The sequence below is a fragment of the Hyaena hyaena genome, unplaced genomic scaffold (assembly GCF_003009895.1).
Source record: "Hyaena hyaena isolate Hyena2069 unplaced genomic scaffold, ASM300989v1 scaffold_11, whole genome shotgun sequence".
NCBI classification, from domain to species: Eukaryota; Metazoa; Chordata; class Mammalia; order Carnivora; family Hyaenidae; genus Hyaena; species Hyaena hyaena.
Window position 1 is genome coordinate 2,330,422 of NW_024080643.1, and position 12,406 is coordinate 2,342,827.

Consider the following 12,406-nt stretch of genomic DNA (forward strand, 5'->3'; position numbering starts at 1 on the left):
CAGGAGGGGTTTCGGGTTGGGGAAGACTCTGGATCCGCCCCTTCAAAGGAGCTGGGAGGGGGAGGGAGAGGAAGAGCTGGCTGAGCGGTGCCTCTTCCGAAGACTCCTGACAGCGCTTGCAGTCCCGCGGGGCCGGCGCAGGACGCGCGACGCGGGCGCCCGGGCGGGAAGGGCCCTGGCCGAAGCCACAGGTAGCTCTTGCGTTGGCCGTTCTTGCCCGGGCGGGTCACCCGGAGCTGCCAAGGTCCGGCAGCGCAGTTTTCTGTGGCCACATCTTGGCTCACACAGCCCTGGACTTCCGCTGCCCTTGGCCTGTCGGAGATGTTCCTCATTTGCGCGCTCCAGTGCGCACGACGCGGGAGACAAGGCAGCTTCTGAGGCCGGGGGGCCACGGTCTGGGTCCTGCCTCCGCGTGCGCACCAGCCGGGCCGGCGCGGTGGCTCGAGCGCGCCCCGCGCGTGTCCGGGAGCCCACACGGGGCTGGTGCAGATTCTAGAGTGGATAATTTCATACTTTACTGACTAATTCGTTCACACACACACACACACACACACACACACACCCCACAATGGCAATACTAAAAAACGGTTGGAAGGTGAGGAGCTGATCTCACTCTTCCTAAGCCTCCAAACCCCTCCGTGCACACTACCTTCGCATGTGGGGGATGCTTCACCGATTCTCACCTCCCCCTTAAAATGTCCAAGGGCAGCCTGGCCATCACTCTTAGCAAAAAAATAGATCTGAGAGCTCTCTGGCTAGGTAGGGATTCACGAGCCCAGTCCAAACCTGGCATTCATGTAGGTAACTGTGAGAACCTGAATGGGGGCCTCCTTGTATTTACCCAAAAAAGTAGGCTTTTTGGTCTGTGTGTCCCAAAGGTGTTCACGGACACTCGTGGGAGGAACGGAAGTTGGGGGGGGGGAGACAGCACAATTTATTTGCATACATTTCTTTACTCCTTGTAAACTTGACACATTTTCAGGGATCAGGCTTAGGACATCAGTTCCAATTCAAAAATAAAGAGCTCTTTTCAGAAAGTATTCACTGAAGGACAACAGCAGACGGATACCTTTTTTGGTAATTGGCGAACCATCTGGGATGGAATTTATGGAAAATTTGTCCTTCGATAAACTAATAGGCAGCAGTTCGCAGGCGCCTGTGAAACAGAGAAATAAATAGGATGTGGCAGGTGGTCAGAACGGTGGAGCAGCACATCCATTCTGACCCAGCACTAGCCGGTGTATCCGACCCGGCACTAGCCGGTGTCGGGTGTGGGGAGTTTAGATTCCGGGAAGCACGCTAGTTGGTTTTGGGTTTCCAGGGTGGCACCAGCAGCCTTAGTAATAATTAACATCTCTACAGAGTCCTATGGGTTGCAAAAAAAATGCACCTATAGTAGCTCATATACTTTTAGTGACTGGAACCGCGAGCTGTGTGACCTTGGGAAAGTCGCTCAACCTCTCCAAGCTTCAGATTTCTCTTTTATAAAATGGAAGGGCTATATGGACAACTAGTCCTTTGTCTCCCCTCCAGAGAGAGTAGCTTCCCAAAGGGCCCAGTGACTCCAGGAGGGCTGAACCTTACTCATAGAGCCTACTGTGCCAGGCTCAGAAAGTATTTTCATACGATGAGCGAAAATCCCTCGACGCACAGACATTGATGAGTGGACAAATGGTAACTGACGGCATTCCACGTCAAAACCAAGCGGAAACATTTAGCTGTTGCTGGCCAGAGAGCTTGATTCTCCTCAATATCGAGGGTTTTCCTGGGGTGGGGGTGTGTGAGACCCAAGGCCTCCCTCGAGGGGACTTTAAATCATACTCTGTGCCTATGCACCAAAAGGAGCTAGAGTGGCTCATACAACACCCACACAGCGACCACAGACTCTAATTTCAGAAGAAAGTGTGAGAATGGGCCACTGCCGTTTCTCTGCATACCATCTACCCAAGGAGCAAAACCAGGCTTCTGTGCCCGGATACCACCCCCTCTCTCGAGAATCATTTCCATAAATCTCCTGGTTTTAACAATATATTTTTGGATAGGAGAGCGTGACAGAAAATGTATATTCCTTGCCTTGGATAAGAAAGCTTGCTGGTTACTCTATGAAAGAATAAGGCGGTGGATTTCCCCCGCTCTTCTGCACCCCGTCTCCTGAGTGGTAAAACTCTACCCCACTGGTGACCTCCCACAAATTCAGGAGATTTAACTCTGGTACAGAAGACCAGACACTCGGTTTGCTTGGGGGGAAACATCCTTGATACCAAGGGGGGCAGGGGCACATCTGCTCCTGTGAAATGAACCCTGGGCAGCTGTGGACAGCTGTGGCCCCTCCCTGCTGTGCAGAATGAACATGTTGGGACCCATTGTGGCCTGATGGGGCTGAAAGGACACTGCCATCGATTTCCTCCCCCGAGATGTTAGCTGAGTGGACCTCGGCAGGGCAGGGTGGGGTTGCTGTGGCCAAACCACCCATTATTGAGCCTTCCTTTGTGCAAGGGAGTCGCTGATTGCGAGCCGGGGCTGAAGAACTCCCTCAATGCCAAATTAAGTCACGATGGAGTCATTTCTCCACCACAGTATAGATCGCCACGCTGAGCAATTTTATCCAGCAACATTGTCTTCTTTCTCACTCTTCCTTAATTATCCTGATGACCCAGATCAATGCAGGGTGAGGGTTTCCTGTGCAGTGGAGGAGAGGGAGACTATTTGAATAATTTCCTTGATTCAGAGAGTAGACGTGCATGCAAAGGTGGATAGAGATGGCCTGCTCTATCTGGGTTCCAAGGGCCACAGGCTCCCCACTTTTCCAGAGCCACAAAAACAGGGAAAGGAGGGTCCCCCCAAGCTAGAGCAAACATCAGGGACCTTTGAGCAGGGAGAGAGTCCTGTCAATGATCTGTGGATTCAAGGAGTGTCTCATCTGCCTCGAGGAGCAGCCCCCCCCCCCCCCGCCCTTGCCACCAGCCGGAATTCTGGAAGCCCCTGACCCTCTCCAAGGAATGTTGAATGGCCTTTACAATGTTAGCAACAAAGAGACGTCCCTTTGATAACCGAGTTGTGGCTGCCCTGTGGTCTTCCTGAAGCTTTATTTACCTGAGTCTCTTTCTTCCCACCCTCTCCTGCCCTTAAAAGCCTGCTCTGGCTCAGGCCCCACGGGGTCACAGCTTCAGCCTCACCCCAACCCCAGCCCCAAGCTTTCCACAAGTTTGCCTCATCCGGGGCGATTTGCTGAAGCCTTCTCTGGTATGACAGGCCACTGGAGTCCAGAGGTCCTGGCCGGATAAGAGCCTCGATTCAGAGAAGCTGGGGACAGCCAAGCCAGGGGGTTCGCAGCTCAGGCCAAAGATTCTGAGAAAGCCACCAAGCATCTTGGGTCCAGGACTGAGAAAGCTCTCCCCTCACCCCAGGTCTGAGGCAGGTGGTACCTCCACCTCCCAGGACCACACATCTGCAAGGCTGGTAGGGTCCCATCAGAGCAAGGCTCCAGGGGGCAGGCACCTGGCTAAGCCCTCAAGATGGAAAGACACCCAAGCTGCCTTCTCATCAGCCACCTTCCGCCCGTTCTGACTGCTCCCCCGCCACCCTGCCCTTTGGGGACCCAGATGGGCCTCTCGGTTGAGAGTGCAGCCCGATGTGAAGGCACACTTGCACTCTGAGAAGCTTATCCAAGGACATCAGAGTTGACTCCTTTCCCCTTACCAAACAGCCTACCCCAGGACCTTGGGCAGGGCCAGGCTAATGCCCTGCAGGCCGGTTTTCCATTAAGACCACCAACTGGGTTTTCACCATGATCTCCTTTCTCCAGCTCTCACAAGCACCCCCAGAGAACCCCGGGTTACCCGTGGTCCAGCCAGCTCTGGGGCCTGGCGTGACCCCCGGGGCCAGAGCAGCCCTGGCGGCTCCCAAAGCATTTGGGCGGGCAGGCCAGAGCCCTTCCTCCAGGGCAGAGCACAGAGACACAGCTGGAAAACTGGGACAATTAGCCAGCGGCCGGCGGCCGGGCCATAAAAACGCAGGAAGCGGCCACTGCAGGGCGGAGGGAATGGCTGTCCCCAATAAAGTGATTGTTCCAAAGAATGCCCACATTCCGAAGACACAGGCTTGAGCCTGGGCCTCGGCTTCCAGAGCTCCAGGCTTGGGAGGGGGTTGTGGGGGACAGAAAGAAGAATTGTGTCTCCAGGAAGAGGAGGAAGATGTTTGCTAGATCAAAAGTCTGCGGTGCCCACCACTTAACCTCCCCCATTCCCACCCCATCAGGACTGCAGAGTCTCCCTCCCCCCCCAAACTCAGTGATATGGATTCGTAATGGGGCTTGCACACACACACACACACACACACACACACACACACACACACACCGTTTTATTTCTTGAGAGGCCCGGTGAACTCAGTGGTCCGGATCAGGCCCCGTAGGTCCACAGGGAGGACTTGCTTCTGTCTCCCACCTCCCGAGGGCTCAGCTCTGGGACCTAGGCTGCCCCACACACCCCTGATGTAACCATCTTCCTCAGGAGAGAAAGGCAGAGGAGGAGGGGACCCAGCGAGCAGGGCATCCCTCCGCCCTGGGCTCTTCCGGATCCTGCTTGGGCCTGGCCTCTCCCCACTCTGCAGTTGTGGCAGGCGTCACCTGTACAGTGGACGTGGTGACAGCACCAGCTTTGGCCCCCATGCAGGGAGATGTGGGGATCAAGGGGGATACGGGGTCTGGAAAAAGCTCCTGAGAGGATACGGTGGATAAGGGACGGCCACCGGAGAGCGCGGCACAGTGAGAACTGCAAGCGCGGCCTTGGAGCCGAGCGGCGTGCGCCCTGCTGATTCCGCCAGCGCGCAACGCCCCCCAGGCGGCGTGCGCAGTCCCCCGCCGGCCCGGACCCCTGCGCTCCTCACGTCCCGGCCTGGCAGCGCCGTCTGGGCTCGGAGAGAACGCCCGCAAGGCCACCGCGGGCCGGCTCCCCGCAGGGGCCCAACGGGGCCGGGCGCGTGCGCTCCTGTCCCTGGCGGTTCCCAAGCCGGGCCTCGCAGCGCGGGTCCCCGCAGCGGCCACTGAGCCCCCGGGCCCCTGGCCCAGTGCTTCAAAACCAGCGAGGGTCCTTTCCCAACTCTTCTCCACTAGGAGCTCTTCAGAAGTCATCATCATTCCTAACGGCCCGGGTCCCCTTCCCTCTCCTAGAGATGAGAAACGATTTTCTTCCCATAATGTTTTACTTTGCAAAGCAGAACGTGCTTTTAAGACAAAAGTATTATGTATGATATGGAAATACCTAGGTATATATTAGCAGAAATTTTGATTCTCTTTTCCTTGATGTTTAACCACTTATTGAAGTACAATAAACAGGTATGGTAGGCTCGCTGAATTTTTGCAGACAACCTCCCGGGGCACCAGCCCCCTGCTCAAGAAACCAGAACTTGGCTAGCACTCTAGCGACCGCCTTTTCCATCTCCCCCCATAACTGCCCTCCACAGCCTGACTTCCGCCACAGGCTCCTTGGCTTGACTGTTTTGAGTCTTTGGAGGTAAATACGTTTTTTAAAAAATGAATTGCTTTAATGTAACTTAAATCCCAAATGTGAGATGAACTCGGAGACGCGGCCTGAAGCTAGTGCCATAATTCATCTTGTTGAGAGGCAAGATGCTTCCTCGGGAGGAAAATAACTGATCAGCAAGGATAGTCGTTTTGGGGCGCGCAATCGTTCTGTCCAGGAGCGCGCAGAGAGGGCAGGCACCGGCCCATCTCCTCACCTCCCGAGCTGGTCAGAAACGTAGTCATCAAAGCAAAGCAATGGCTTCCCTTTTCTTTTCTCTTTGGTGTAGAAGGAGCCTCTGGATGCATCCTCCGCCCCCCCCGCCTCCCCCCCCCCCGCAAATGCATAAACACCACCACTCAGTTTCCAAGCCCAGATTCCCACCAAGATAGCTCTTCCCCCCTCCTCTCTTTTGCAAGTCTCTTGATTTCATTCTTTGAACCTGTGATTGGAGGTTAAAGTGCACCAGGTTGGAAGGAGGAAGCTCTTAACAATAAAGGCTTGAATATTTAGCTGTGATCGGGTCGCAGCCCTCTCTAGAGCTCCCCTCTCCCCTTATCTTTTAAAATGCAAATCGTGTTTCGGGGGGTTGTGCGCGGGGTGCGCGCTGCGCCTCGACGTCTCCAGCCATTGGTGTCTGTGTCATTACTAATAGAGTCTTGTAAACACTCGTTAATCACGTAAGGCCGCCGGCCTGGGGCTCCGCACTCCAGCCGGTGGCGGGTCTTCCCCGCCTCTGCAGCGCAGTGGGGAGGAGGTGGGAGGAAAGAAGGAAGAAAGGGAGGAGGGAGGAGGCTGGCCAGAGGGAGGGACCGCCTCAGAGGCAGAAGCGCCGCGAGGAGCCCGCGGAGCACCGCGCGCTGGGGCGCAGCCTGCCGCCGCTCTCGGCGCCCCCCTCGCCGCTTGCCTGCGCGCCCCCGGCAGCCTCCAGCGTCGGCCCCCAGGCAGCATGGTGAGGTTTGCTGTCGGGCCCTCGCCACCATGTACGTGAGCTACCTCCTGGACAAGGACGTGAGCATGTACCCCAGCTCCGTGCGCCACTCCGGCGGCCTCAACCTGGCCCCGCAGAACTTCGTCAGCCCCCCGCAGTACCCGGACTACGGCGGCTACCATGTGGCGGCTGCGGCCGCCGCGGCCGCGAACTTGGACACTGCGCAGTCCCCGGGGCCGTCCTGGCCCGCGGCGTACGGGGCCCCGCTCCGGGAGGACTGGAACGGCTACGCGCCGGGGGGCGCCGCGGCCGCCGCCAACGCCGTGGCGCACGGCCTCAACGGGGGCTCCCCGGCCGCCGCCATGGGCTACAGCAGCCCCGCCGACTACCACCCGCACCACCACCCGCACCACCACCCGCACCACCCGGCCGCGGCGCCTTCCTGTGCCTCGGGGCTGCTGCAGACACTCAACCCCGGCCCGCCCGGGCCGGCCGCCACCGCCGCCGCCGAGCAGCTGTCCCCGGGCGGCCAGCGGCGGAACCTGTGCGAGTGGATGCGGAAGCCCGCGCAGCAGTCCCTCGGCAGCCAAGGTAGGCGGCGGCGGCGCGCCGCGGGAGGGGCTGCTCGGCCGGCCGCGCGTCCGGGGCGGACCCGGGCGCCCGCAGCGGTGGGCGAGCTCCGCGCCAGCAGCGCCGGGGAGGGCGACGAGGTCGCGGGGGCCGCGACTGCCCGGCTTCTCCGCCGCGCCCGGACCGGCGGGGGGCGGGGGGCGCGAGTGAAGAAGTGGGTCTCCCAGCCGGTCCTGAGAGCCTTCCTCTTTCCAGGGTCCCAACGCTCCCGGGACACCCCTGGGAAGGTGGGCGTAGCGCGGCGGTGCCGGGGCTCGTCCTCCGCACTCGGCGCGCAGCTGGGAGGCGCCGGCGACGGGCGGCCTCGATCTCCACCGAGCCGGGCTTTAGAGCACTGCGCGCGAGAAGGGGGTGCCCTGCGCGCGTGACCGGGTCCGGCCATTCGGGCCAGTTCAAGGAATCTCAAGAGCTAGGGCGGACAGGGAGACCCGGCAAAGCTGCCATTGCAGGAAAGGCCCCCGGGAATTAAGGGGAAGGCGGCGCGCGCCCCGTCATCGAACCTTTGATTTGCAAAGGAGTTGGTTCGATCAGAAGCTGGAGGGCTAGGGGCGAGAAGTCGTGGGAGGCCTCTGGAGTCTGCCGAGGGCGCAGGGGAGAGTGCGTGGTGGGGATTCAGCTACGCCCTAGACAGCGATCACTTCTCCCCACTCTTCCTTCCCAGGGTCCCGGGCTGTGCGTGCGTGTGTGTGTGTGTGTGTGTGTGTGTGTGCGCGCGCGCGCGCGCAGGTTCAAGGCGCTTGCTCAGGAGGTGTCCCCGCAGACAGGCTGGGTCTGCCGGACCGTGGGGGCTCCTTGGGTCCCCTTCTGGTACTGGGATATGTGTCGAAGTGGGAAGGAAGTTGGAATAGGGGTGGCGGGCGAGCGCTGCCGCATCCACTTCTCACTCCCCGAAGGCTCCCAGTCTTCTGCACTTCCGCTTCTCTCTCTTCCCTTCTTTCTGTCCCAGCCCGGCCTGCGTGCAGGTTATGGCCACTTTGCCGAGGTTTATAGCCAATTACAGCCGTATAAATCAGGGCAGCCGTTGGGGGCTGTCTCGGGCATGGGTGTTTGCGTCACCGGGCACATGCCGGGTGGGAAAGGCGGCCGCCCAGGGGGAAGGGACCGCCCGGCCGCGGACCCTCGGACCCTCGGCGCGGTCCCTTCCCCGAAGGGAGGCGCGGCCGCCCGACCCCAGCGCGTGTCAGAGAAGAATGTCTTTTACGGAGCCTGCCTGGGGCGCGACTGGCAGCGGCCGGGGGTCCTCAGGGAGACCTCTGGGGTGTCCCAGGAGAGCGGCCGGGGGCCGGGGCGGGGGAGAGGCAGAGGGAGGGGCGCCCCGGGAGCCCGGGCCGCGGGGTCAGCGGATGAGAGGCCGCTGTGAAGTCCCGCGCCGAGGTGACAGGGCCGCAGTCGGCGCCGGGCGCCCTTGTGATGTTAATGTCGGGGGGCCGCGGCCCGCCGGCCGGAGCCCGACTCCTCTGCGGAGCGTCATCTGTCACCGGGCTAGGGGGTTGGTCCTCGGCCCGGCCCGCTTTGATATACACCTTCCCAGCCCTGCCATTGTCTCTTTTAGGGCCCGGAAAGAGGGTGGTGACTTTCGCAGTCAATAATGAATTCTCACAAGTCCCTCACATCTCTCCCCTCCTGCAGCCCCCTCCTCGGTTCCCAGGGGGTGCGGGGCTCCTCCAAAGCCCTTGGGGCGCGGGCCGCCGAGCGCGCAGGGGTCCTGGTCACCGCGTCCCCGGCCCGGCCCATCGGCCCATCGGGGGTACTGAAAGGGCAGCACTGGGGCAAGAGCCGCCCCCAGGCACCCCAAGGCCAGCATTGCTCCTGGGATGTTGGGCTCCGAGAACTTTTTTGCGCCCTGCTCCCCAGCCCTGAGGTGCCCTTTTGCGGCTCCCACCCGGGCGCAGCGCCAAGCTGCGCCTGGTACTGTGTGCGTGACCTGGCCCGAGCCTCAGTTTCCTCGTCTGTAAAACGGGCGATTCCCGCGGGCGGCCCGCGAGTGGGTGGGAGGCGGTACCGGTGCGAACGCGCCCACCCCTTCGAAGGCTCTCAGAACGTGTGAGTTCCCTCTACTCTCTTAGCAGGCGCGGGGTCGGGGCCGCTGCGCCCATTCAAATGCGCCTGCCGGGCCGTGTTTATGTTAATGCGCCTGGCGGGGAAGGGGATGAAAGCCGGGGCCGCCATTTGCTCAGTAGTGGTAATTCAAACAGAATGCGGTTGTTATTAAGGCATTGAAAGGGCTTTTCTTTGATAAGATCGCCTTGTCCTGCATTGTTTGCGACTGTGTTCGCCTTTCAGCGGCTCGGGGGAGCTCCCTCTGATCCGGCCTGTATCTTCCCAGGGCGCTTTTGTTGTGGGTTGCAAAGGGTTTTACCTGAACAAAGTCGGCCTGCGGGGCATTAAGCACCTCCAAGAAACTCCCAGACCCTTTAGATCTTCCTGTAGGTTTGGGCACTGGGCGACGGAACCTGTTCCGACCGCAGGATGACCAGGGCCCCCGGGGGCCCACAAGGAGCCCTGCCACCGGTCGACCCAGGGCAGAGCCTGTGGCCCCGCCAGGCTCTCGGGTCTGCTCCAACCGCAGGGCACTATTTGTCAAGGCCCTTCAGTAAAACAATCAATCTGAGGTTTAATATGTTGACTCAATCCAATGAGCACAGATCACTGGTCAGGATAGCTCTGGCAGGGTTTTGTGGTAGAAATAAATGGGGGGGGGTCAAAACAAGAAAAAGGGCCAAATGCCAAACCGTGTTCAGGCAGGTATAGCACGTTGCCAGCTGGAGGGGGTCTTCTGCCTGCCAGACCCCGGCTCAGAATTCCACCAGATGGGCCTAGGGTGCCTGGGAGACGATTCTGGTGACTTGAGAGAAGTCTGTCCGCTTCTGCACCCACCCACCCCTTTCAACTTTTAATAAAGCAGACAGAAAGTAACACTGCCACCCCACACAGCTTCACCAATGCAACGCACAACCCCAGCTGCTTTTAGGGTGGGCTTCACATCTCCAGGAGGCCAGAAAGTCTGAATATTCCCCGGACCCTGGAGACTCTGGCCTGCGCCCTTTCCATCCGGGCCTAGCCTGTTCCACTACTCTCTTTGGTTTACCAGATGGCTGGCTGGGTTCTACTATCTTGTGCGTATGAGGCTTTAGTTTTTCTTCATTTTTAAAAACCACTTAACCCCAAGGTTAGTTTAGTTGTCTCTGATAGCCTCGCACCCTCCCCTCAGGACCCTCTGGGGGGTCTTGTCAGACTCGGCAGGAACCAGCCAAACCCTGGCCCCCCGGGGCGGTGGAGGAAGAGAAATAGCCCTTGGGTTAGGGAGGTTTGTCATTACCCATGACTGATGGGCCGCCTCGCGGTTTTCGGTCCTAACTTCTCCCTCCTCCTCAGTGAAAACCAGGACGAAAGACAAATACCGAGTGGTGTACACGGATCACCAGCGGCTGGAGCTGGAGAAGGAGTTTCACTACAGCCGTTACATCACCATCCGGAGGAAGGCTGAGCTGGCCGCCACGCTGGGGCTCTCCGAGAGGCAGGTGCGAACCGCCGTGTCCCCTCCAGGGCCTGGTGGCTGGCTGGCGGGGTTCCTTGGGCTGAGTTGGAAGCCAGGCCCCAGGAGCCACCTAGTTCTGTGGGCAGACGAAAGCCAGAGGATAGAGGGGCGCCTGGCTGGCTCAGTCTGTAGAGCATGCGGCTTTTGATCTCCGGGTCGTGAGTTCAAGCCCCGTGTTGGACGTAGAGCTTACTTAAACAAACAACAAACAGACAAATAAATAAGGAGGATGGAGAGCATTTCCTTCTGAATGCGTTTCGGAAAAGTTCCTTCCACATCTAGTTGTCTTTTCCAGCCATCGAAAATTTTCCCTCCTGTTTTCAGGCTCCAGGAGGCACAAACAACAAAACAAAACTGAGTAGTGCTTTAATCCAGAATTCTATCTGAGTGAAAGAAGACCTAAAGACCTATTTTCTTGGTGCCCAGCACAGTGCCTGGGGGGGAAAATCAATATAAGACCCTAATCTCTACCCAGAAAAACTAGAGCAAGGCTTGACTCATGAACAGTCTATATGGTCTAGGAAAAACAAAACAAAACAGGCCAAATCCACAGCCGGGAAGCCTCACAGTAAATCCCATTCTCACCTTTAAGGTGAGGAATATTAGATTTCAGCTCAGCTTTGTGAGGCCAAAGGTTGCCATCTTGAAGCACATCCATGCTGGGTTGTAGAAAGGGCTTTGCGGTTTCTGTTTCCCTCGGTTCTGAGACTCTGAACTTTTCCAGTAAAGTTGTAGATAGAGGTTGCTTTAGAATGAAATCTGATGCGCAAGGAGGAGGGAAGGAAGGCTCTTCCCTCATGAGGCCCAACTGGGCTGGGGAAGAAGGGCTCAGCGCTGGCTGTCATGGGGCTCTTGAAAGGCTGGGGGAAGGTTTGGGGGCCCTTTAGAGAGGCCACTTCTCTAGTTGGAGGGGGAGATGCTGCTGCCAGGGCTGAATGCCATTCATTTCCCCCCTTACACCGTCTTCTTCACCCTGTTTTTTTCCCCCTCCATTTCCCATTTTAGGTTAAAATTTGGTTTCAGAACCGCAGAGCGAAGGAAAGGAAAATCAACAAGAAGAAGTTGCAGCAGCAGCAGCAACAGCAGCAGCCGCAGCCCCCGCCGCCTGCGCCGCAGCCCCCCCAGCCGCAGCCGGGCCCTCTGAGAAGCGCCCCAGAGCCCCTGAGTCCTGTGTCCTCCCTGCAAGGCTCGGTCCCTGGGGTTCTCGGGCCCGCTCCGGGGGTGTTAAACCCCACTGTCACCCAATGACCTACGGTGGCCCGCAGCAACAGAGCAATTCAGGCCAAAGCCGCGAGGAGCGGCGTAGACTCTGCTAGAATCTTCAGGAGAGTTCCCTCCCCGCCTCCCCCACCAATGTACACCAACTTGTCCAGCCCTCATAGGAAAAATGGGGGCCGGGAGTAAGGACGGGGGGGGGTTTGGAGGCCTCAAGGAAGACATTCTCCCAGATTTTGACTTTTTCTGGTCTGACTTTTCTGCCAGCAAGGAGATGGGATATGAAAACTGGGGCTTCATTTTGTACTCGGCTGGACTGACTAAACAGACCGGGCTTTCAGCCGCCACCTCCCCAGCTCTTGGCCTCCAGAATCTGCAGGACACACCTCTGGTTGAAGCCGAGGGGAGAGAGCGACTCAGGGGATGCCAGTGCTTGGAGCCAAGATGGCTGCCGCCTACTCACTGCCATCCAAGGGCCAGCGGGTCCCTCCTGCTCAAGGGCAGCAAGATTCTGCAACTGCAGAAGCCCCTCCCAGGCAGCCAAGACAGAAACCTGGACCCACCAAAGAC

The 12,406-nt window shown here is 58.8% G+C and overlaps 1 protein-coding gene across 1 annotated transcript; it reads left to right on the plus strand.

Moving 5' to 3' along the window:
* The first annotated feature begins 6,503 nt into the window (after positions 1–6,503).
* Positions 6,504–11,869, plus strand: CDX2 (caudal type homeobox 2). The gene is made up of 3 exons (XM_039254545.1): positions 6,504–7,044; positions 10,459–10,604; positions 11,627–11,869. The coding sequence occupies exons 1-3, from the start codon at positions 6,504–6,506 to the stop codon at positions 11,867–11,869; spliced, it is 930 nt and encodes a 309-aa protein (XP_039110476.1).
* Positions 11,870–12,406: the final 537 nt, after the last annotated feature.